Here is a 24985-nt window from a genome sequence, read left to right as displayed (position 1 = left end):
ACACACACACACACACACACACACACACACACACACACACACACACCCCTGATGTCTGTGTTACCCTTGGTTCTACTTTGTTTCTTTTCCCCTTCCTCTGTAGTTGGTCACTTAGATGTGGGAGGCCTGAGAAGTGTGGGGTCCCTCTGGAGTGACACGCAGACTTTACCTGAAGGAGGGGCACATAATTCAGTAAAAAGGGGCCCTGTGTACTTCCTGTTCTTTCTCTGCCCTGCTCTCAATTCCTGTCACCCCTGGAGTAATTAAGTTAAGGAGGAGGAGGAAGAGGAGGAGGATGACGATAATGAAGGCCTTTTATTGTTGCCTCCTCAGGGTCAGGTAGTTTCCCAGAAAGGCATTGTGGTCTAGTGAGAGCCAGTCCTCAGGCTAGCGGCATCAGCTTTACTGCGGGAACTTGTTAAAAACAAAAAACAAAAAACAAACAAAAAAATACAGCTTCCTGGGCCTGGGCTGGGACACTGAGATTTAGTAGGTTTGGGGTGGGGCCTGGGAATCTACACTTTCTTGACACTTTGCAGGTAATTCTCATGCATGACTAGGGTGGGCTCTGGGGTCAGATGCATCTGGGGATTAAACCCTGGCTTTGCCACAAACTAGCTGTGTGGTTGTGGACAACTCTGAGCCTCAGTTTACTTGTCTGTAAAAATGGCTAATAGTGCCTTTTCGCAGAATTGCTGTGAGATGCTGTCTGTAGGTCATCAGGTTGTGATAGCTATTGTCATTTTTTGTAATTATGACTTAGAAGTAAACGACGACCCTGCATCTGCCCTCCCAGAAGACTGGCGATGCTCTCTGTAGAAACAGAGGACACGGAAGGAAGGGCCTGGAGCAGGGAAGGGGGTGAGTAGTTTAGAGACATTTCCCATCCTTCGGTGACTATTGGCTGTTGCAGAAACTTCATCTCAAGCAAAGACCCTTGTGGTTTCATCTCCCCGTAGGAGTGATGGCTGTGCTGAAATGGCTGGTTTGAAAAAGTACATCTCCTTCTGTGTCCCTTCCTCACTGCCCTGCAGGGAGAAGTCCTAGGTGCTGTGGGTGACCATTGCCTTAGACTATGCCCCCAAGGGTTTGAAGCTGCTGAGGCCACGGGCTCAGGGTAGGAGGAGGGGGTGCCCAGTCCTTCCAGCTTCCTGAGAGCAGGGAAGGTCCAGGGGAGAGCCGCCTCCGAGAGTGGGCATGTGTGATGCTCACGGGCAGGAGGGGGCCGGCAGTGGGAGCCCTGGGGCCAGCAGAACAAAGGAAGGCAAGAGAAGCAAGTGGACGGCAGGGAGGACACAGTGAGGGGAACCAAGTGAAAAACAATCTGGGGCCCTCATCTGGAATCCCCAGGGTTTTCCTCAGTGACAGCTGAGTCATCGGTGAAGTCCAGCACGTTCCCAGGAGGGCAGCAAAAACCTGTGATCGAAGAATACCCACGAACATGGCCTGCTCATTCTGAAGAGTGTTGTATACAACATGAAAACAAGCAGAAAAATCCAACTGGAAGAAAACCATGGTGGTGAAGGGGGAAGCTGGGACCCAGGTCTCTGGACCGGTTTTTGTGAGCTCCAATTCCAGATTGGTTAGTGGCTGAGCCCATGTGATGTGGTCCCTGCCGGTGAGCCGGATGACAAGGATCCCATCAGAGTCCTCCCTTTTTGGTGGAGTGAACCCAAGCCAGACAGTAGAAGTTTCTAGAGTCACGCCGCACATGAGGTGTAGGCAGGACAGTACTGTGGCTCTACCTCCTGGCTTTTTGTAGGTAAGAGTTCTGTCTTCTCCCTGTGTCTTCACGTTGTTTCTCCACCATATACGTGTCTGTGTCCAAATTTCCTCTTTCTGTAAGGACACCAGTCATACTGAATTAGGGCCCTAATAGCCCGATTTTAACTAAGTCACTTCTGTAAAGACCCTGTGTCACATTCTGAGGTCCTGGGGGTGGGACCTTACCATGTGGATTTTAGGGCGGGTACGATTCAGCCTATAAACTTGGTAAGCCTTCAATGAGTCTCCATCTTCTTTTTTTTTTTTTTTTTTAAAGACTTTATTTATTTGACAGAGAGAGACAGTGAGAGAGGGAACACAAGCAGGGGGAGTGGGAGAGGGAGAAGCAGGCCTCCTGCCGAGCAGGGAGCCCGATGCGGGGCCCGATCCCAGGACCCTGAGATCATGACCCGAGCCGAAGGCAGTCACCCAACCAACTGAGCCACCCAGGCGCCCCTCCATCTTCTTTAAATCATGTCCCAAGTCCTTCACCTGGCCTGGAGTGCCCAAGTCCTCAGTTGTGGTTCTGCCGTAGAATCTTGAGATTTTCTCTCGTCTGCTCAACTTTGCCGGGGAACTGAATTACTCCATATTTTCCATTTACTTGGTCTTTGCTCATGCTATTCCCCTTCTGGAAATGCCCTTCTTATTTCCCCATGTACAGAATTTTCACCTTAAGCCCAACCGAACCCCTTCTTCACCAGGAAGCTTCCTGGGCTGGATGTTTTCTGGTTGTATCTCCAGAGCCCACCTCCCCAGCCTTCTTCTGCCTTCTCCAGCCTCCATCAGAGGGCTTTCTTGCCTCTCTGGCTTCTGGTTGGGCTCAGCCGATGGGAGGTACCAGCAGGAGATGGGAATATGGGAGGAGAAAGAGGTTGAGGTATTTATTCTCCCAGCTTCCTCCCCATGGGATCACGGCAGGTTGGCTCTTTCCTTCTTCTGAAGGCCACAATTCCTATTTTGTGGACTCCTCCAGCTTTTCTTTCTGCGTTTCCAGTAACTGGTCCCCCCTGTAGTCCATCAGCCAAAGGGAGGTAATGGCTCGTGGCTGTCGCATTTTGTGGCCTCCACCAGCTTCTTGAGACTGGAGCTCATCTTATTAATTTTTTCCTTCTCCATTTTTTTTTAAAGATTTTATTTATTTATTTGACGAGAGAGATAGCGAGAGAGGGAACACAAGCAAGGGGATGTGGGAGAGGGAGAAGCAGGCTTCCCGGCGAGTAGGGAGCCCGATGCGGCGCTCGATCCCAGGACCCTGAGATGACCTGAGCCGAAGGCAGACGCTTAACGACTGAGCCATCCAGGTGCCCCTTCCTTTGTATCCCGTCATGCATGCTTGCTCCCAGATAGCAAGGGCCCAGGAACTGTTTGTTGAATGAATGAACTCGATTGCAAGGTTTTCCCAGCACTTCTAAAAGATGAAATTGGACTCCATCCGTTTCAGGCTCTTGGCTGTCTTTCTTCCACTTGTGTCTCTTTGGTGAGAATGTGGATCTCTCCTTACTGTTACTTTTATGTCCCAGTCCCAGCCAACTGTTGAAAGAATGCTAGGTGGAATGGTCAGTGCTCCTTGGTACTCTTGGACCCTTTCCTCCCTCAGATTTAAGCATCCTTCTTTATCCCACCGGACTTAGAAATCACCTGGAATTTCTCAGCCAACATCTGTGTCATTTTAGAACCGCTTTATTGGAACTTTAAGTCAGTGTTCAGCTGAAATAACCTGTAATTAAAGTCTGCAGCCGAGGATTTCTTTCTTAGTCTGATAACCTGCTCAGCTGCCTGTGTTAATAATGCCAAAGAGAAATTCTTGGAAAGCAATTGAAATATTGTGGGCTCCTGCCTTTGGTGGGGTAATTAGAAAGCCAGGCAAGCACTGTAAATGATTGGCTGCCATTATCATGGTTTTATTTCTGGAACAATGGCCTATCCTTCAGACTTTTCTTTTTGTCCAATGTCATCGTATATTTCCCGTTTTTAAAGGAGGATATTAGATCATTGACATGGGGAATACGTTGTCATGTCCTTTAATTCCCCCCCCCACTACCCCCCAGTCTATAATTTGGCTTTGTTAGAAGGATGGATGTGTGTGCTACCAAATGATGATGTTATCAGGTAATGTGTTCTCCAAATTCAGGCGATCCAGAGAAAACCAGGGCACGAGTAGGTGAATACAGGTGAAATATTTGCATTGTTTAACTTGGCTTCTTGTTCTAAAGGTGACAAGGGCAAGTGCCTGTGTTGGGATGAGGGGAACTTTAATTATATATGAGGAAGGTAGGTGAGAAGTGAAAGCTATAGTAAAACCTCTCTAAACCACTGACCTTCTCCACCAATGCACGTAAATAACGAAACAGCAAAACACTTTGAAGGGAGTTGAGATCATTTAGATTCATTTCTGTCTTGGTTAATGTTTATAGGACGGGATGGTACCGCCGAGCGGCTTGTGGGTTTGAGTGTTCCCTATTGATTGATCTGTTCTTCTGGGGGAGGGTGTTCTTTATTTCTTTTTCTTTGATTTTTATCATATTTTTTTTAATTGTAGGAAAAATATATAACATAAAATTGACTGTTTGAACCTTTTCTTGGGTGTACAGCTCAGTGGCATTAAGTACATTCGTGTGGTTGTGCAACCATCATTCTCGTCCATTGCCGGAGCTTTTTTTTTGGTCATCTGCAAGTAAAGCTCTAGACCCCTTGAACACTAAGGCCCCGTTCCTCCTCCCTCAGCCCCTGGCAACTCCCTTTCTACTTACTGTTTCTATGAATTCTAGGTACCTCATGTTAGTGGAATGATAGATATTAGCCCTTTTGTGACTGGCTTATTTCACTCAGCGTAATGTCCTTGAGGTTCATCCAGGTTGTAGCAGGTGTCAGAGTCCCCCTTTCAAGCCGAACAGTATTCCAATGTCTGGATAGACCACATTGTGTTTATTTATTCATCCACCCGTGGACACTTGGGTTGTTCCCACCTTCGGCTACTGTGAATAATGCTGCTGTGAACATGGGTGTATACACATCCTTTTGAGTCCTTACTTTCAATTCTTTGAGATGTACACCCAGAACTGGAATTGCTGGATCATACGGTAATTGTACGTTTCATTTTTTGAGGAACTGCCGTGCCATTTTCCATAGTGGCTGCGTCATTTTATATGCTCACCAAGAGTACACAAGGTCTCCAGTGTCTCCACATCCTTGAGGACACTTGTGACTTTCTGGTTTTGATAATAGCCATCCTAATGGGTGTGAAGTGGTGGGTGTTACTTCTTTTGAACTCACTTTATTTTTTTATGGTGAAGTATTCTTTAGAAAGTTATGGGCATCATGACATTCTGCCCCTACATACTTAATACTTAGTTTGCATCTCTGCAAAAGACTAATATTTTTCTACACAGCTAAAATCGTGTGATTACATGTACCAAAATTTACAATTCCTTAATGCCACCTAATGCCCGGTCATATTGAGATTTCCCAAATTATCCTTTGCAGATGCTTTATCCAGACCAGGCTCCCATCCAGGACCGTACATTGAATCTGTTTGCAATTCTCTTTCGATCCAGACCTTTCTCAGGACATTGATTTGTAGAGAAGACAGAACCATGTGTCCTGCAGAATATCCCACTATATGCATTTGTCTGATTGCTTCCTTGTGTCCTGTGACTTTCCCCCTATCTCTTGTAATTTCTGTAAACTGGAAAGTAGATCTGAAGGCTTGGTTAAAGTTCAGTATCATAGGTTGTGGATTAAGGTGATAGTGATCTGATACCCCATTATTCAGTTAGGTTTGTCCTTTCCTCCAGAGAATAATCTGGAAGGGGAAACGTTGGCCCCCTGCTTCTCTCCATCATTCACCAATGGTTTCAGTACCACATGATCATTCTTTCCTGTATCGATAATTTTATCAGGAGATGAAAATAAAACTTTAAAGTCTATCATCCCTCCCTTGTGAATTAGCTAGCATTCCCCTCCCCCCACCCCGGTATGATTGAGAAATAATTGGCTTACATCACTGAGTTGGATTTTTTTGGGGGGGGGGCAGGGTTTTCCCTCATCAGCTGCAGCTACCCTTAAACACAGTTCCTCCTGAAAAGACAGTATGCATTCTCAATTCTTTCCCTTTTAAAGACTAATTTTCAAAGTAAGAAGTTGGTGTCATGGCCACCTCAAATGGTGACAGATGAGTTTGTCAGGCTTTTTCTACAGTGAATGCCATGATAAACTCATGGATTTTCATAGATCCAGGGGGCTCTTCCAGGCAAATTGGCCTGCTGGAGATGAGCCATTTTTCAAGGAAAGCAAGAATGGTAAAGGAAGAGAGGTCTATGGCTCTAAGTCAAAGTGTGTGTGTGTGTGTGTGTGTGTGTGTGTGTGTGTGTGTGTGAGAGAGAGAGAGAGAGAGAGAGAGAGAGAGTTCCCCCATCCCTACTCTCAGCCCCACCAGCCACTGTGCATTTGCATTTCTCAGGCTTCCCTAAACGAAAGGCGTCAGAGCCCATCAGACCACCACCCTGCCTGTTAGCAGCTCATTTAAGAGGTGATTCAACTCTCTGGTTTGGTGAGTTTCAACACACCGCAGGGTTTAGGACCTACATTTCCTAACCAGGTTACCTTTCAGGAATAGGAACTTAAGATCACTCTTAAGTGGTGGCGGATGAAAAACGTATGTATGTGTGCCATTGTATGGATTGTATGGATCTGCCGCATTTTGTTCACGCATTCATTGGTGGATGGAATTTGGGTTGTTTCCACAGTTTGGCTGTCGGGAACAGAGCTGCTAGTCAATGATGAACACAGTTTTACTCCTGTTTTGCCTCTTGTCTATCCTGTCTTGAGTGATCTTTGGGTTCAGTCTTTTCCTTTGAAAACTTTGAAAACACAGAACTTTTTATCCTGATTCTCTGAGGTGCTTCTCTGGAGGATGGTGAGACAGATAATGGGATGGGTGTCTGGTTGGGAAGGAAATCAAGGTGGGGGGGTGTGGGGTGGAGATTTGGTCTTGTTAAGAAAAGTACTTTTAAGTTATAGAAGTCTTGGTTGTAGGCCAGAATTATGCCGGCATTTTATGTATTTTTAGCCCCTCTTATTCCCCCCTGGAGCCCCAGGGGAGAGGGGTTTATAAAGTGAACTCATTTATTTCGTCCAAATTGAGTGCTCAGCCTTAGCCTGGATTTTTGTAGGGCAATGAGTAGAGAAGGGAAGTAACTTCCTAAGGTCAGCGAATGAACTGGAAATGGAGTGGATGGCGGGAAAACATTTCTCAGATCAATGCCGGTCACCTATTAAATTAGTTAATCTTTAAAAAAAAAAAAAATCCTGTGCCCCGTCACAAATCTTCCAGTGAATGTAAATATTTGTTGGTTGATTTTGGTAACGTAAAGAGACATTATTAGGAGAGGAACCCCATTTAACAGAAAGCTCAGTCTGTTTAAAGGACCCATATGACAAATATGGGTGGTTTTTAAATGCTTGTGGAATGACTCTCCAGGGGGAAAATAGAAAGCAATTAAATAACATTAGTAATTTCCTCAACAGAAATCACTGCAGCCCTTGGTTTGTCATACAGACACTCTTTGAACCATAATCTAGACAACCCTGGAATCAGTCCTAAGTTGCTATGTGACACAATATAAAAATTCCTCTTATTTACATTTTATTAGAAAAATAACTCTCCGGGCGCCTGGGTGGCTCAGTTGGTTAAGCGACTGCCTTCGGCTCAGGTCATGATCCTGGAGTCCCGGGATCGAGTCCCGCATCGGGCTCCCTGCTCGGCAGGGAGTCTGCTTCTCCCTCTGACCCTCCTCCCTCTCATGCTCTCTGTCTCTCATTCTCTCTCTCAAATAAATAAATAAAATCTTAAAAAAAAAAAAAAAAAAAGAAAAATAACTCTCCAAGAGACCTCCTTTCGCCGTTAAGGGGGAAAAACCCTATTGAAAGAGAGACAAATGGCAAAATATAGTAAAATAACTGAAGCATGCGTTCTCTGTTGCTTGTTAAGTATAAATTATTACTTGCACTAGGAAGCTCCCCTTTGCGCGCCTGTTCTATCATTTCTGCTCCCTCCTTAGGGGCATGTTTACAAATGGGGTCCATTGGCTTAGGGGAATGCCAGCCAGTTACTGGTGTGGACACAGAGAATCCATTCTCTTTCCCTGCCCTGATCCTCTGGGGAATAATGTTCCCAAGCTTTAGCCATGCCCTTTTCAACATGGGCCCAAGGAAAGGGGCCACATGCGGGAGAGACCCTTGTCCTAGGGAAGTCCAGAGTCCGGGGGGCAGCTTGTCCCTTGTCCCCGGAAATGGGGATGGAGAGGATGGCTTCCCTCCTTTAACGTAAGCTCACCACCTGTGTCTGCACTGGAGACAGCGTGGCTATTTCTGGGCACAATCTCTCGGCAAACTGGGGTTGTTCCTGGTGTCTCATGATCTGATAGGCAGACCAGAAAATTAAATGACACTCGGAGAGAAAATGGGGAAGTGGGTGCCCACTGTGACCAGGGCTGATTCGGCTCCCATCTGTTTTTGTTTATTTCCTGACCACTTGGTGAAAGTTCTGGATCCTCCTGGCTCAGGGCAAGCACCAACTGCCCGGGTGGCATCAGCTTTGGGAAGCTCTTTCTAAGAACATAAGCCTTGGCTAAGTGGAGCCGGGAGAGTGTTCAGTTCTTAGGGTCACTCAAAGATGAGGTCAAGAGGGAGAAAGGACAAGCCTAAAGCACAATGTAAACACTAAATTTTCAGATGGCAATCCTACTGGGCCAGGGCTAGCATAATGTATTTTATATAAAGTCCAGCATGCTATTAATACAAAACAAATGTTGGATAATTGTGTGTGCCAGTTAACTAAAGGAAACTTGATCGAGGGAAGCAGAGGAGTAAGAAGTTCTTTGCAAGTGTCAGAAGAGGAGTTTGTAAGAGGTGTTAGGATAGTGGTTGGCAGGAGCCTTCTTAATGTTTGGAGAGAACCCACTGCATTATCATGTCTTAATCCTGGTTTCCTACTTCCAGAGTTGGCCCCTGACAGATGATCAGACAGCAGTTTGGTTACCAAAGGTTACCAAAACCATACCTATCTGCCTTGAAATTGAATTTGAACCAAGAATACAGAATTTGCAAAATTTAATAAGGGACAGTTAATTTAATTTTACATTAAGTCTGAGTTTTTCACTTGGATTCTTAACATCAGTCTCATTTGGCATCCTCTTCTTTTGTCTCTGGCACAAGGCATTGGAGTGGTATGATTAACAGCCCCGGCTCCAGGCTGCAGGCTCCAGCTGCCTGCGGGTTCAGATCCAGGTCCTTTCATTTCCGAGCAGCAATATGCCTCAGTTTCCTCTTCTATAAAATGGGTGAACAGTGGTACATACCTGATGGGACTGCTTAAAGGGATAAATGAGATAATGTCTACAAAACACTCAGCACTGACTCTAGCCCTTCAACCATGGGTAGTAAATATTAGCTGCTATTACTGCCTGGACCCCTGGAAGGTGGGGGGGGGGGTCATTTCTGGGTGGTGTTATTATATAAGGGACCCTGGGCTTGAGAGCTACTTCCTAATTTTCACTGCACCACCATTTCCTCACTTGTGAAGTGAGGGGGTCTGGTTGAGGCCCCTTCTAGTTCAGAAATGACATGGTAGAAGGAAGTTTGTGTTAGTTACAGCTTCTGTTTATCAACATTTTCCCTTCTCTTTCTTTGCACCATGATAAATGAGAACTGTGCCTTTTTACTTCCTTAAATACAGAAAAGAGCTTTGGAACATTCAAAAGAAATCGGCCCAAAGACAAGTCTAAGTAATCTCGCACTCCTGATAAGCAATGGCAGAGACCTTCAAGAAAAAGTCCCACTTCCTTACCTCTCTCTCGATGTATCATGGTATTTGGGTATCTTTTTACCTTTGCAGTTCTGACCACAGTGAATGACAATGAAGTGAAAGCATGATTAGCATTTTATCAGCCCCTCCCCTTTATTTTAAGGCGCTTCCTACAGGGTAGAATGGCTCCTAAGAGGTCATCAGATACAGACTGGTCCATCGCGATAGCTTTTTTAAAAGCTGAGATCTTTGGGGATGGAGTGAGGTGGAGGAGGGGGATATTCTTTTGCTTTGTGTTTTTGTTAACCTGGAGTGGATTGTGAAAACCATAAGTAGAGAGGAAGGAAACTCAGAATAGATATGTTTCAGTAAAGAGCGAGTCTCCTGGGATTTCTTCCCATAGTGTCAGTGGGTGTATAAATTTCATACAGACTTCAGAATCCACTCAGTAAAACTGACATCCCTGTTTCCTCACTCCTGCCGACTCCCTACTAGAAGCCTCCTGAATTTTACTTACAAGGTCTCTGCCACACACATTCTGCCTTCCTTGAAAGCCCAGGCCATGACCTGCCTGTGGGTCCCTTCTGTTCTCACAGTGGATTTCATGGCCAGTGGCCTGGGCATGAATAACGGTTGGACAGCTCTGCAGAGTTGATCACCAGATTTCACAGCTAATGAGCTTTTTCTTGGGAAAGCCTTTGATCTCTTTGCAGAAGGATGCTCATCTTTCGGTTGGGCAAACCTTCCCATTTTATCTTCATCTGTAAAATGATGAAGAAACTGAGCAGGTATAGGTATGCATGTTTAGTGTCATATTGAACACTCCTAGTTAGATGATACATGTGCCCCTACCCAGCTAAGTCATCCCACTCCTTGTCTTGAGTTTAGCTGTGGTTTTGATGGTTGTATTGATCACTCTAGCTAATGGTCAGATCTCCTCCTTCAGAATAAGGGCTGTGGGCATAAGTCCCCATAGACTTTTTTTTTTTTTTTAATAATGAATCTCAATCTGGATTTCCAGTAACAGTTTTCTGCAGGAGTGGGCTGCTTTTGGATTAAGCATTAAGAGGAACCTTTACAGTTTAAAGAATTTAGAAACCCACACCTTCTGGGCCCGCCTCGGTGCGCTGCCAATCTCCTAGGAGAACTGGGTTCAGGCCTGTAGCTCTCTACCCCTTCTGAGATCGCCTCCAGCGCACATCGCCTCCACGGCACCACCGGAAGGAGGGTTCCTGTCCAAGAGGGTGGGGCACCCACCTCGGGGCAGAGTGCATTCTCTCAGGTAATCTCCAAGTCAGGCAGCTCTATGGGAACTCCCTCCAGCACCACCGCACGTTTCACGCTGACTCCCTCTCGATCTGCTAAGACAAACCTGAGGGCAGAGAGGACAGCGTCAGGGGACCTGCCCAGCCCAACTGCCCGCTTCCGGGGGAACTGGGCCCCCGGACCTTAGCCAGGCGGCGGGCCTGCAAGCTCCGGGTACAGGACTCCCGGGTTCGCAGGCATCAGGTCCTGGTGCCAGAGCATGTGCAAACCCGGGAGCCCGTGTGCCCGCTGCCGGGTGCACAGGGACTCTTGCCTGGCGTCGCGTGCAGGCCGCCCCCCGTGGCCTGTGCGCCCCGGGGCTCCCGCGAGACGCCCCGCAGGACCACACAAAAGACCCCACCCCAGGTCGGGCGTGCATTTCCTGTTAGAGCGGCGGCGGCGTGCAGCCACCCATGTGCATCCCGTGGCGCGCGGGCCGGGCGGGCCGTGGGGCACGCCCCCACGCAGTCCCAGTCCCCGCGCCCCGGCTGCGAGGGGCCGCCCTCAGCGGGCCCGCCCCCATGTCACCGCAGGCCGGGCTCCCTTTGTGTGCGGCCCGAGCGCCGCGGCCGCGCCATTGGCCCGCCGGCCCGGGGGGCCAGCCCCTTCCTGGCTCGCTTCATGCATATGCATGAGCGCCCCGGCCCTCCCCCCCGCCGGCCCCTCCCCGCCCCCTCCCGCGCGGGCGTGCGAGGCGCGCGGCGCGGCTCCCTCCTCGCGGCAGCAGGCGCCCGAGCCCGAGCCCGAGCCCGAGCCCGAGCCAGGGCGAGCCGAGCCTGCTCCGGGCGGGCGGCGGCGGCGGCGCCGCTCCAGCCATGTCAGCGCGCGCGAGCCTGGGCCCACCATGAGCCATGGCCATGTCCGTGAGCGCCGAGGACGACGACTATGAATCGGAGCCGGACCAGGTCGGCGGCCCGGGGTGGGGCTGAGGGAGGGACCCGCCGCCCACCCGCCCGCCGACCTCCCGACCGACCGACTGACGCTCCCGGGGCGGCCGCGACGCCGCCGCCGCCGCGATGAGGAGAAAGTTTTGCAGCCGCCGCCGGCGGGGCCGCCAGGGCCGGGCCCGAGCGGGGCGTGGAGGAGCGCGGCAGGCCGGCGGCTGCCGGGGCGCCGCGGGCCCCGCAGCCGGCCCGGGCAGGGGGCGTGTGCGAGCGGCGGTGCGCGAGGGTGGCCGGCCGTGCCGCGGGGACAATGTGGGCCTCGCCGTCGGGCGGGCCCTGCCGGGCGCGGGCCATGGCCCGCGGGCAAGTTGCGGGCGCCGGCGCTGGCGGCCAGGGCGCGCCTCGCCCTCCCCTCGCGCCCTCGCCCGCGGCCCACGCGCGTGCCGGCCGCCCCGGGCGCACCCGGACCTGCGGCCGCCGGCGCCTCCCTCCTTTCTGTTTGCAAAGTTGCACCGGGACCCTCGGCCTCTAGGCTGGAGGACGCCGCGGCCCGGGGCCCGTGGGCCCGACGGCCCGAGCTTTTGTCTGGGCGCCGCGCGCCCGCCGCCTGCCGTGGGCAGACGGAGACAGGAAGGGGTGCGAGCCTCGGGCCGGCGCGGGGAATCCGGAACCCGGCGAGTGCGCTCCGCCGCGGCGGGGCGGGAGGAAGCCGTGACCCCAGATGGCAGTGTTTGGCCTCAGTTGGATTTAGAAGGGAAAGCAACCTCTCTTGGGACCTGGGGGGAGAAATCTGTGTATAAAACAAAGCCCTGGGTGTGTTTACGGCGTGAATTTACTCCGGGAAGATTCGTATTTAGGAAGCGGGGGAAGAAAGTTGAGGATTTACGGAGTATAATCTGCACAATATTTGCAACAGGACACAGGCTAGGTTGACTTGTCCGAGGAATTAAGCATGGGGTGGGTTGAGTTATCATGTGGGCATGGGACCAGGTGAATAAGATGCTTATTTATAATCCTGGGTGCATTTTCTCAGTGGAATAAAGATGTTTTGGAATGTTGGGGCCGAGATGTAGGAACGTTTGTCCCTTCCATTAGGGGCGATCGAGGAAGCGCTCTATATGCTGCACTTACGTTGTATCACCCATATCATTAGGTGGTTTTATCGAACGAGTTAAATTTTATTGTTTAGTTACATTTTATTTTCTGAGTTTTGCTGGATATTTTTCAGGCACATGCACCTTATGGTGTTCCTGAATCTCGCTGGTCTTACCGATTGGATTAACCCAGAGACAACCCAGGTGGTTTTGTCTTGGAACTTGTATCAAGTCAGTAGCACAGTGTGGGAATGGTTCTCAGTTCTTGCTTCTTGGTTCATGCCAAATCTTGGTTTGAAAATTTTTCAGTTCAGTTTGGATCTACCTAATCCCTACCAACAGTTGAGCCTTTCTGCATCTGCTCATTCATAAGAAGACACTTGTATTCAGCATTGACTCTGCTTTGGTGTTTCAGGATGGAGGTTCCTGTTACCTGCTTTGTTTTGGTTTTTTAATTTGGCCACACCCTGTGGCCTATGGTAGATACAATCTTTGACAGTGTATGAGACAAGACTTCATATGTCTCTGGGCTAAAAAACACTCTTCAGGTCTGCCACTCCTGAGAGAGACTTCCATCAAGAGAGGACCTGTGCTCCCAGTAGCCAGATTACTTTCCTCCTCCACACATCAGTCAGCCCTGTGTGGCTCTTCTGGAGCCGTCAGCAGAGTTCTCAAGGTTCACTTTAAGATGATTTGTTCCACTCAGGTGTATTGAGGTGACCCCTAAGCCAGGTCAGTGGGCAGCAGGTTTTCCCCATATTCCCAGCAGAGAGCATGGTTGTCAGCAAAGGACCCTGCAGTTGCGGAAGCTCCAGGCTGTGGCTCAGGGCTCCTCGCCTCGCCTTCCTCACTAGTTTTCGCAGCCTCGGGATTTCTTGGGCCTGAGAACAGTGGCTTCCTCTAAGGATCTCAAAAGCTTTTGTGTCTTCCACAGGAGAGTGAGTCTCTGGGCTCTAGACCCCACTCTTCTGTAAAGTGTCCTTCAGGGAAGGGTGGAAGTCCTGGAGTATGGGCACGCTGGCATACTCACCACCTGCCGTGTGAAGAGACCAGTGGAGGCCCTGTTGGGAAGTCACTATTGCCCAGTTACCCCCAGCAGCTGTGCCTAGCCCCTCACTACCACCCCTCATCATCAGAATTTTGCCTGTTCCATCTTGAAATTCTGTGCATGTCTCTTGTCCCCACCTGGGTGGCATCAGGCTTCCTTAGGCCTGTCTGCCCCGCTCCTTCCCATAGCAGCCTACGTTGCCCCTGCTCCCAGTGTGAGACAGGAGCGAGGGGGTGATGGTGGGTGGGAGGACACCCCTTGCATGCCTTTGCCAGTGGTCACTCTTGGCTGGGCCTTCTCCCACGGACTGCATTTGCTTCTCCAGTGCAGAATGTGTCAGAAAATTCTTTAGCTGTTTTCAGTTTGAGGAGATGCCCCTTAAAGAAAGGCTGTTTATGAGAATTCTTGTTCCATCTTGTTGTTTTGTTTTGTTTTGTTTTTAACCCTTGAAGTGAAAAAAGCTTTGTTCCTTATTTTAAACTAAAAGTGATTGTTGGGACACCTGGGTGGCTCAGTTGGTTAAGCATCTGACTCTCGATATCAGCTCAGCCCTGTGTTGGGCTCCATGCTGGGTGTGGAGCCTTAAAAAAAAAAATAAATAAAAGTGATTGTTATCTTTTAAAAAAAAAATAACATAAAATTATGAAGAGGAAAATCTCTCAGAAGTTTATGCAGCCATAAATAATGTGTTAACTCATTATAGCTTCTTAGTGAAATTTTAAGAACGGGATCTCTGAACCTTCCTGAAATTTTATGCAGAGATTTGTGACTTTGTGTGCATTTTTCTAGGAAAAGATCCTTAGCTTTCCTCAAATTTTCCAGAGGTCCTCTCATCCCCTGGGTTTCTGGTAGCTCTTGTGTTTTTATTCTCTTGCTCCTTACCCTTAGTATATAAAGAAACCAGAGCCCTCTGTGGAGTCTACAGGTGTGTGTTAAGGGACCCCCACAATGCTGCTAAAATCGAGCTTTTCCTGTAATGTCCATTATACATGAAGATTTGGGAACAGACGTATGTTGAGATGAATCTGTGTTATGCAGAAGAACACAACATTAGCATGACAAAGGAATTCCATACTGTTTGGGGGGCTATGGCTACACCTTGTGGGGCTAAGTGTCAGTGTGCTGCTGTTGGGAAGAGCTTGCTGGGAAACACAGAACTGTCTTAATTGTAAAAACACACAGCCATGTTTCACTGTTTTTCTCACTGACTCCTCTTGACAGTCATCCCTTCTTGAAACTTTTCCCTGGTTCAGTGATGACACAACCGCCTTTCTGGCCGTTCCTCCACAGGTTGGTCTTTCACACTGGCCCTTGCATGTTTGTAGTCTTGAATGCGGTGTCCAGGACCCTCTTTTCACTCTGTCTTTTCTCCCTGGACAACCTGTGGACTTAACTAGTTTAACGGTATGTGATGCTGACTCCAGTTGTGTATTGGCTCTGGTCCCCCCTGCCTGCTGGCCACCTTCCTCGAATGTCCCGTTGGCCCCTCAGAGTCTGCGTGTCCATGATGGAGTCCCTGATCTCTCCTCCCTTCCTAAGCCCCTTGTTCTCCTGTTGCTCAAGCCAGAAACCTCAGAGCTTTTCAGGACTCTTCCTGCCTGCTCACTCCATGTTTAGGCAGCCTCATGGGTCTGCTTCTAAAACATCTCCTGAATCGTCCCCTCTTTGTCAACCCGTGTGTGGCTTCTGTTCATGCCTTCATCATCTTCAGCCTGGGCTACTGTAGTATCCTCATCTCTTCTCCCTGCCTTTCATCTTGCTTACCACCCAAAAAAATATTCATGCACTTGCCACGATGTGATGGTGTTGCTCCTGAATGTAAAGTCCTTTAGCGGCTCTTACAGGAGACACCATTTCTCTGTGTCCTATGAGGCCCTGCAGGATTAGACTCCTGCCATCCCAAGGCTGTTTTCCAGTAGCCATATCAGGCTACTGAATGTGCCATGTAGTTTCACATCTCTATCTTATTACTCTTCCTTCTCTGCCTAGAATATCTACTCTCTCCCCCACCTCTATCCCAATGCAGAGGCCTGTTCTCCCTTAGTCACCACCTCCTGTGTCTATGACCCTCTTCCCAACCTCCCTTCCTGGTGAGATGAGGCATTTCTTCTGGGTCAGCACTTCAGGATCCAGACTTTAGAGCTCCTGCCCAGACTCCTATCGCGGCTTCTTGTTCATTGGTCTTATGACATTAGGCAGATGACTTAACTCTGCTGTGCCTCAGTTTCCTCACTTCTGAATGGAGATAATAATTTCTATCTCATAGATTACTGATGGCAAATATTGAAAAGAGTGATTAGTTACTTTTAATATCATTATCATCATCACTGTCACATTGCACTGTATTTACATGGTTGTCTTTCTTTCTCCCCGCCCTGGACTGTAATGCCTTTGAGAGTATGGAACACATCTTACTCATCTCTGTAGTCCCAGCACCTAGCACTGAATCTGGTACATAGTTCTCAGCCAAAAAACACTTGGGTAGGCAGGTGGGTGAATGTGTGACTCATTAATGAATGAGTCTCCAGTGCAGATTACGTGCTCTGTTGACTAGTTATGTTGAACATGTTTTCATGTGCTTATTCCCCATTTGTATATATGGGTTTTTTAGGTTTTGTTTTGTTTTAGAGAGAGAGCGTGGTGGGGGGAGGGCAGAGGAAGAGAGAGAATCTTAAGCAGGCTCCATGCCCAGCGTGAAGCCTGCCACAAGGCTCAGTCTCACAACCCTGAGATCAAGACCTGAGCTGAAATCAAGAGTCAGAAGCTTAACCGACTAAGCCACCCAGGCTTCCCTATATATGTGTTTTTGAAGAAATTCCTATTTAAATTCTTTGCCCATTTTCAAATTGGGATGTTTGTCTTTTTATTGTTGAGTTGTTAGAGTACTTTATATATTCTAGGTACTAGTCCCTTACTAGAGGTATTATTTGCAGTACGTTCTCCCATTCTCTGGGCTTTTTCACCTGATTGTGCCCCTATTAAGCACAAAAGTTTTTAGTTTTGAAGTCCAGTTTATCTGTTTTGTTGTTGTTGTTGTTGCCTGTGCTTTTGGTGTCATATCCAAGACATCATTGCCTAATTCAAGGTCATGAAGATTTACCCTTAAGTTTTCTTTTAAGAGTTTTACAGTTTTAGCTCTTACATATAGGGCTTTGATCCATGTTTGAGGTAATTTTTGCAGATAGTGTGAGGTAGGGGTCCAACTTCATTCTTTTTGCATGTTCCTGCACCATTTGTTGAAAAGACTATTCTTCCCCCCACTAAATTGTCTTGACACACTTGTTGAGAATCACTTGGTCATTGAAAATTGTTCGGTCATAAGTATTATAAGGTTTTATTTCTGGACTCTCAGTTCCATTGATCCGTATGTCTTTATGCCAGCACCATGTGGTCTTGTTTACTGTAGCTTTGTAGTTAAGCTTTGAAATCAGGAAGTATTAATCCTCCAACTTTATTCTTCATTTTCAAGATCATTGTGGCCTTTCCAGGTCCCTGGCATTTCCACATGAATTTTAGGATCAACCGGCTGGGGCTTTGATAAGGATTGCATTGAATCTGTTGATCACTTTGGGGAGTATTGCCATCCTGACAATATTGTCTTTGAATCCATGAACATGGGATGTCTTTTCATTAATTTAGGTTACTCCAAGTAATTTTAATCCCAGAGTTTTAGTGATGAGGGATTGAAGAGGTTCTGCCCATGAATATTCAGGAAGAGAGGATCTGATGGATAGGAGGGGCTCTGTAAATATTTGTGGAACGAATGAAAGAACTGCTGTACTGATGTTCCCTTTAAGGAAGATGCTTAGGAGTAGCTGGTGGAGAAGAGGTGTTGGAATGCTATGATTTGTGTGTGGGGGCATGGGGGCTGCAGATTTCCTTAGCAGGTGGAGCTGGGCTGATAAAATCAACAAGAAGCCTTGGGATTGAGAAGACTGGTTTGTAAGGGAAAGTCACTGAACGCCATCATTGCCTTTTGCTGAGAAGACCAGTTTGTGCTGAAATTAACAAAGATGCATTCTGGGTTACTTGAACAAATAGAGGCAAAGGTAGGATAGAGTGGAATTTAGAATTGGGCGATGAACCTTTAGATATCACACAGAAGAGATTAGGACAGAAGCTTCACGCCAGAATGACAGGGCTTTGGCTTGTTTACCTTCCTTCATGGAGACCCTCCAATGTCTTTCTCACCTGTTGATTTTCTGGGTGGTCTGTCTTAGGCTCCAGCATTTCAAGTGTTGCTCGATTGACTCCTGACAAGCCAGCTGGCGCCCACTTCCCACAGAAGCTGGTCATGAGGCTGTAGGCAGCAGCAGCTTTTCTGGCTTGACTTGGCAGCCGGCTAGAGACCGCCTAAGTCGAGGTCTTCGGAAAACAGGGCCTCCTCACACCTCTTCCAGGACATTGTCTGTCATTTGCTCTGTCATTTTCCAGGATGTCTTAGCTGCCATCAGGATCCAGGAGGATTTGTTTTTTCCATGGGTTGGAAAAGTGCTTCTCTGGATGGGAATGTGCTTTGGAAAGCACTGGAAGGTAGGCTTGTTTCACAGTCACATTTGAGCTCTGTGACACTGGCTGGATTGGCCCAGCGTGTCACTTCAGAGAGACGCTGTCCTCGCGGCCAGTAACGCCAGAGGCACCCAGTGGCTGTTTATACCTGATGTTCCTGAGTGGGAGGAGAGAGCCATGTTTGGACTCTGGGAATTTTTTTTCTGTCCTTCACCAAAGCAGCTAGTCCTTAGACTCTCCTGCTCTGGGGGTCAGAGTTTGAGCCCTTCACCCCGTTTGTCCTTGGATGTTGGACTACACTGTCCTCTCTGTGCCCGACTTGAGGCTCAGAATCGTCCACCTTGTTGACTGTGTTTCGGGGCTTAGAGGAGTGAGCTGCTTCCAGGACATGCATTCTTTATAGGGGTGGGACCTCTGATTCTTGCGCGCTGTGAAGAGAGGGAAAAGCCTTCTTGGTGTCCGTTTCTCTGGAAGTGAACGTGCTTCTCCGTACATCTTTTCGGCACCTGCCCTACTGTGGGTGTGAAGGCACTAACCGTGGGCCCATTCCAGGGGTGTGTGCTCCCCTCCAGTGGACTCTCACCCTGCTCGTCGGCTCTGGTTTATGGTGTTCAGTTTGGGTGCGTGCTCATCCTCTTCTGGCTCCGTCACCATGGGCAAGTTACTTTGCCTCTCCCTCCAGTCTCCTCGTCTGAGAAATGGCATCTCTCATGGGCTTCTTGTTGGGAAAATAAGGTCTTATCATACGTAAAATGATCACAGTAGCAGGCATTCAGCAAATATCTGCTGTCACTGCTGTCACCATCCTTATGGCTGCTTCCGCCTGGCACACTTGCTGCTCTTTGGTCAGCTGCTTAGTGTTCAGGTCCGTGGCCCCTGTGTATCATTCTCTAACTCCAAAGGCTCTGAAACCTCCTTTTTTTTTTTTTTTTTTTTTAAACTACTCCTCTGGCAGCAGTACCTGACTTGAATGGACGCGTGTGATGTGTAGGCCGATTTGTCCCTCTTCCAAGGGGTTAAGGCTGCTGAGCTCCTCCCGTGTGTGACAAGGGGGGCCGCAGGACCTTCACTGCTGGAAGACAGAGCAGCGTGCATGGGAGCCGCCCCTTCCCCGACGCAGCTGGTGGTGTATAGGCCCAGTGGTGACAGGGCCGCTGGCCGGGCTAGCTGAGGGGGGCCTGACTGAGTGTGGAGTGGCTCTGTGGGAGCAGGCTGGGGTCGGTGAGGACGGATGGGCCACTGGAGCCATGTCTCGTGTCTCCCTTTCCTCGAGTTCAGAGCAAGTTGAGTGGGATAAAGATCCAGAGTAGCAGGGCTCCCTTGAATGTTGCAGGCTGCTAGGAAAATAAATTGGAGGGAAGGATCCAAGGTGTCAGTACCAAAGGGGGCTGAGGGGGGAGTGTGAGATTTTCAGCTCTCTGCAGGGACCACTGCTCTGCGGAAGAAATGGATGATGGTGAGGCTTTATTCACAGAGAAAGGTGGACTGTGTTTCTTCCTGATGTGGTTATAGGTTTCTAGATAGCCCCTGTGGTGTTGCGGGAGGGGTCTCTGGAAGGAGGACCCTTTGCACTGTTGTGATACATAGTAACCACACTTCTGGGCCGGGGAGCTGACAAGAGGAGGGGCTTTTGTTAGGGATCCAGGTGTGGCAAGCAAGTAAAATTAAAAGGCTAGGACTGGACTTGAGATTAATTGGCCGCGAAGGGGCTATTGTAAGCATTAGATGCCAATTCGATCAGATAGTTTTGGGGTAAGGAGTTGTCTCCCTGACTGACGAACCATTTTTCAGCAGACTCCTGCTATTTGGAAAGGTGCTTCAGACAGCACACACTACCATCCCGGTCCCTCCCACTGCCGGTGCCAGGTGTGCAGGGGACCTCAGCAGACGGTGTCCTCTGGCAGCTGGCCTGGGAGCTCCCCGACGGATCCTGGTTGGCAAGGGGCTCTGAGGCTGCCCTCCCGGACAGCAGGACCCTGAGCAGGACCTGTGGCTGGCTGGTTCACTCTTCGGCATTTGTGTACCGCTCTTCTGTTCATCTCTGTTTCTCTCTTTTCTTTTGTTTCACTAGCTTTTGGAGATGTATCTTGAAAGAAGTTGCTGTGGGCTGTTTCTCTGTTTTCTGAGTCGCAGGGAAAGAAGCATTTGGAGCCCGTTTAGAGAAGAGCTCAGAAGTCAAGCCTCCTTAGGGTTACTGTCTCATTCTACCAGGCTTTGTTCGGTTCACTGAGCACATCCTTGTGTGCTAGGCCATCTTGTCAAAGGACAGTGGTGACAAGACACTCTTGATAACTGCCTTTCTGAGCTCTGTGTCTCAAAGGGAAGGTCCCTGAGAACACAGCCCGTAGAAGGCGCCCCGAACACAGGACAGGGAGGGCTGTCAGAAGAAAGCAGTGTGTAGACTGGGGCCTGCAGAATGAGTAGGTCTTAGCCAACTGGAGTAGGGAGGGGGTTTGTGTTTCTGGCCGAGGGGACAGAGGCCTTCCGTGTGGCCGTGTGCGGCCTCTCGGGGGAAGCAGAACCTGGCCAGAGGCAGGCAGGGGCCTGTGCTGAGACGCAGCTGCCACGGAAGGGTCTTGAACCAGGACGTGCTCTCAGAAGCAGGGTGGCCTCTGTTCACTTTCTGTAGCTGCCATAACGAAGTACCCAAAACGGGGGCGCTTAAAACAACAGAAACTTACTCTCTCTCAGTTCGGAAGCCAGAAGTCTGAAATCAAGGTGCTGACAGGACCATGCTCGCTCTGAAGACTCTAGGGGAGGATCCTGCCTTGTCTCCTCTAGCCTCTGGGGGCTGCCGGCTTCCTTGGCTTATAGACACTTCCAGTCACATGGCTATCTCCTTCCTGTGTCTCCACACGCACTCCCTCTGTGCCTGTGTCCAAGTCGCCCCTTTCCTAAGGACGCCAGCCCTATTGGATTAGGGCCACCCTAATGACCTTATTTTAATTGGATCACCTCTGTAAAGGCCCTGTTTCTTTTTTTTTTTTTTAAGATTTTTTTATTTATTTGGCAGAGAGAAGCACAAGTAGGCAGAGAGGCAGGCAGAGGGAGAGGGAGAAGAAGGCTCCCCGCTGAGTGGGGAGCCCGATATGGGACTCGATCCCAGGACCCTGGGATCATGACCTGAGCCGCAGGCAGCCGCTTAACTGACCGAGCCACCCAGGTGCCCCAAGGCCCTGTTTCTAAATAAGGTCCGCCATCTGAGGTCCTGAGGTTGGGACCGGAACACATCAGCCCCAGACACCCGGCCCTGTGGCCCATCTCACCGGTCCTGTGTGCTCTCCTGCAGAACCGGGCGGTAGGTCGGCCCAAGGGGAAGCTGGGCCCGGCCTCGGCCGTGAAGTTGGCCGCCAACCGGACGACGGCGGGAGCTCGCCGGCGCCGGACGCGATGCCGCAAGTGCGAGGCCTGCCTGCGGACCGAGTGTGGAGAGTGCCACTTCTGCAAGGACATGAAGAAGTTCGGGGGCCCTGGGCGGATGAAGCAGAGCTGCATCATGCGGCAGTGCATCGCGGTGAGTGCGGTGGCGCGACCTCTCCAGGGATGCCCCTGGGGGCAGAGCCCCGGGGGCAGCTCTGCCTTCCCCCAGGAACACCCTGGCCCTCCTCTGCATCCAGACCCCACCTCCCTGGCTTGTTCTGCTCCTTGGTCTGGTCTCTCCCTTAGAGAGAATGTTCCAGTTGCGGAAACCCCTAAAAGGTGCTCTCTCTGGGAAGAAAGGGGGCTCAGACCACTGCTGTTTCAGATTCCACATTGTAGGACTGGGGGGCAGACTTAACCGTGCTAGGCTCCTTTTTCTTCATAGGCTGCTGGTCTTAGAACTCCTTCCTTCCCTAGATGACGGAGTACTTTGAAGTCTCTGCCATTAAAGATGTCAGCCTGTCCTGTCTGTGACCCCATTGCCAACATTTATGGTCCAGTTCATGACGGTTCTAGGCCCTCCCTTCCTTCCTGTCCTGCCTTCAAAGTCAGAGGTCTAGGCGAAAGGTCAGTGCCCCTCCTGAGGGGGCTGCCCCAGATAAAGAGGACTGATTTATGGTGCCTAGGAGCTGGGCTGCTGCAGAGCTTGGCCCCTCCAGCAGACTGTCCCACTGCCCCCAGCCTTGCTCCAGGACAGGGCAGTGGACACAGACTCTGGCAATGGCATGGTCCCGGGGTCTGTCCGTGCATCCAGGACCTCCAGCACATACACACGCCCTGCCTTCCGCAGGGTGCTGCTCCCCGGGCCTCCGTGATCTCTCTGCTCCTGTGGGAAAGCAGGCTCAGCAGGAGGGACAGGATTCCTGGGTGAGCTCCGAAGGCCCAGCCTGGCATCGGGTACGCCTTTCTATCTGGCTGTGGCTGTCCCTCCGAGCCCAGGGGCACCTTCCCCTTCTCCCTCCACACGTACTGTGAGTGTTTTTTAGTTTTATGGTTTTTTTTGTTTTCTTTTTTACTATGGTCAAAAACACAGAATTTACCATTTTAACCATTTTTAAGTATCCATTGCAGTCATATTACCTATATTCTCAATTGTTGTGCAAGCTGATCTCTGGAACCTTTTCATCTTGCCAAATGGAAACCCTATATCCATCGAACAACTCCGTTTCCCCTCCCCCAGTCCCTGGCAGCCACCTTCCTACTTTCTGAGTGTGACTGCTTTAGATACCTTATATAAGTGGTGTTTCTCCTTCTGCAACCGGCTTATTTCACTGAGCATAATGTTCTCAAGGTTCATCTGTATTGTAGCATGGATCAGGATTTCCTTTTTTTTTTTTTTTTTTAAATAAGTGAACTCTGTGCCCAACATGGGGCTTGAACTCACGATCCCAAGATCAAGATTGCATCCTCTACCAACTGTGCCAGTCAGGATTTCCTTCTTTTTAAAGACTGAATAATACTCCACCGTTTGTATATGCTGCATTTTCTTTACTTGTTCCTCTGTTGGTGGACGTTTAAGTAGCTTCCACCTCTTGGCTCTTGTGAATAATGCTGCTGTGAACAGTATCTCGTTGAGATCCTGTTTTGAATTCTTTCGGCTATATAGCCAGAAGTAGGGTTGTTCGAACATACGGCAGCTTTTTTTTTTTTAAGATTTTATTTATTTATTTGAGAGAGACAGAATGCACGCGCATATGCGCGCATGAGTGGGGGGGAGGGGCAGAGGGGAAGGGGAGAGAGAGAATCTCAAGCATGCTCCATGATGAGCATGGAGCCCATCCTGGGGCTTGATCTCATGATTCTGAGATCATGACCCGAGCCAAAATCAAGAGTCAGATGCTTAACCCAACAGAACCACCCCGGCGCCCTAGTAGCTCTATTTTTAATTGTTTTGGGGACCACTATATTGTTCTCCGTAGAGGCTGCTCCACCTTACGTTCCCCCCCCAGCAGTGCACAAGGGTTCCGTTTTCTCTACATCCTCACCAACACTTGGGATTTACTGTTGTTCTGGTCATGGTTACCCGAATGGTTTTGATCTGCATTTCCCTGATGATTGGGGATGTTGAGCATCTTTTCATGTGTGTGTTGGCCGTGGCTTCTTTGGAGAAATGTCTGTTTAAGTCCTTTGCCCATTTTTAAATTGGATTGTTTGTGTTTTTGTTATTGAGTTGGGGTTCTTCATGTATTCTGCATATTAACCCCTCATCACATACAGGGTTTCTGAATATTGGCTCCCATTCCATAGGTTGCCCTTTCACTCTGTGGATCGTTTCCTTTGCCGTACAGTTTTTATTTCATTTCTTGTGTTTTTGTTACCTACACCCAGGTCATTTCAGTGGATTTCAGGAAATTTGGGAGTCCCCTTGAAATTAAATACAGCTTTTTGTCTCTGTGCGTGCCTGTATATACGTTTTTCTGGAGTGAGGGTCCACGTGACCTGCTGCACTGTCAGGATTTAAGAGAGGTTATCTGTAGGGACTAGTGGTTTTGAGGACAGTGTCGTCTAGAACTCGGCACGTGGGCCGTGACCCAGCACGGTCTCTTCAGCCTTGCCCCGCCCCGTGTTCGCGGCCCAGTTACGGGACCTGTCTCTGCTCAGGGCCTAGCCCGGTGCCGGGCACAGGAGTGTTGGAGGAAACCTCACTTTTGTGTCTTTCTCCAACCTGACGGGTCTTCTGGAACTAATAGTAAATGTAGTCTTGGCCTGACCCTTGGCATCCTCCTTACTCTTCTTCCAACCTTTCCACTTTGTTGGGGCTCTTCCTGCCGTGCTTTACCCACCTCTGACACATGCAAGCCACCTCTCTTCCCTTTCCAGGCCCTTCTCTCTTGATGTGCCAGAGTCTCTCTCTCCCCATGACCAGCCTTCCCTTTGCTCCTCCTTGCGAGGTTTCATCCCTTCACACTGTCCAGCTCCATCTCCCTGCTGGCTTGGGCCTGGGGTCCCCTCCCGAGTCTCTGTGGTGGCTTTGCCTGTGGTTCTACCTGCTGATTCCAGAATCAGTCCCCTAGCCTTGCCCACCCCATCACACACCATCTTCTGGCCACCAGGTGTTCCCCACCCAGTACCTCCAGCTTTGGGCTCGCTGCATCCCCCGCCCCGGCTGGCCAGGCCTGCCCCCCTGTTGCCAAATGCTCTTGCTCTTTCTTCT

The 24985-nt window shown here is 49.5% G+C and overlaps 1 protein-coding gene across 12 annotated transcripts in view; it reads left to right on the top strand.

Annotated features, from left to right (window-relative positions):
• KDM2B (lysine demethylase 2B) overlaps positions 1 to 24985 on the top strand; it is a 116941-nt gene that overhangs the window by 76100 nt on the left and 15856 nt on the right. For all 12 annotated transcript variants that reach the window (XM_032431345.1, XM_032431346.1, XM_032431349.1 and 9 more), the window contains one exon: positions 21701 to 21925. In XM_032431345.1, the coding sequence (XP_032287236.1) occupies positions 21701 to 21925 (225 nt within the window). The remainder of the gene's footprint in view (positions 1 to 21700; positions 21926 to 24985) is intronic.

This window comes from Phoca vitulina, unplaced genomic scaffold, assembly GCF_004348235.1.
Source record: "Phoca vitulina isolate PV1807 unplaced genomic scaffold, GSC_HSeal_1.0 scaffold46, whole genome shotgun sequence".
Lineage (NCBI taxonomy): Eukaryota > Metazoa > Chordata > Mammalia > Carnivora > Phocidae > Phoca > Phoca vitulina.
Note: the sequence above shows the minus strand (reverse complement) of the source record. Positions and strands in the feature narration are given on the sequence as shown.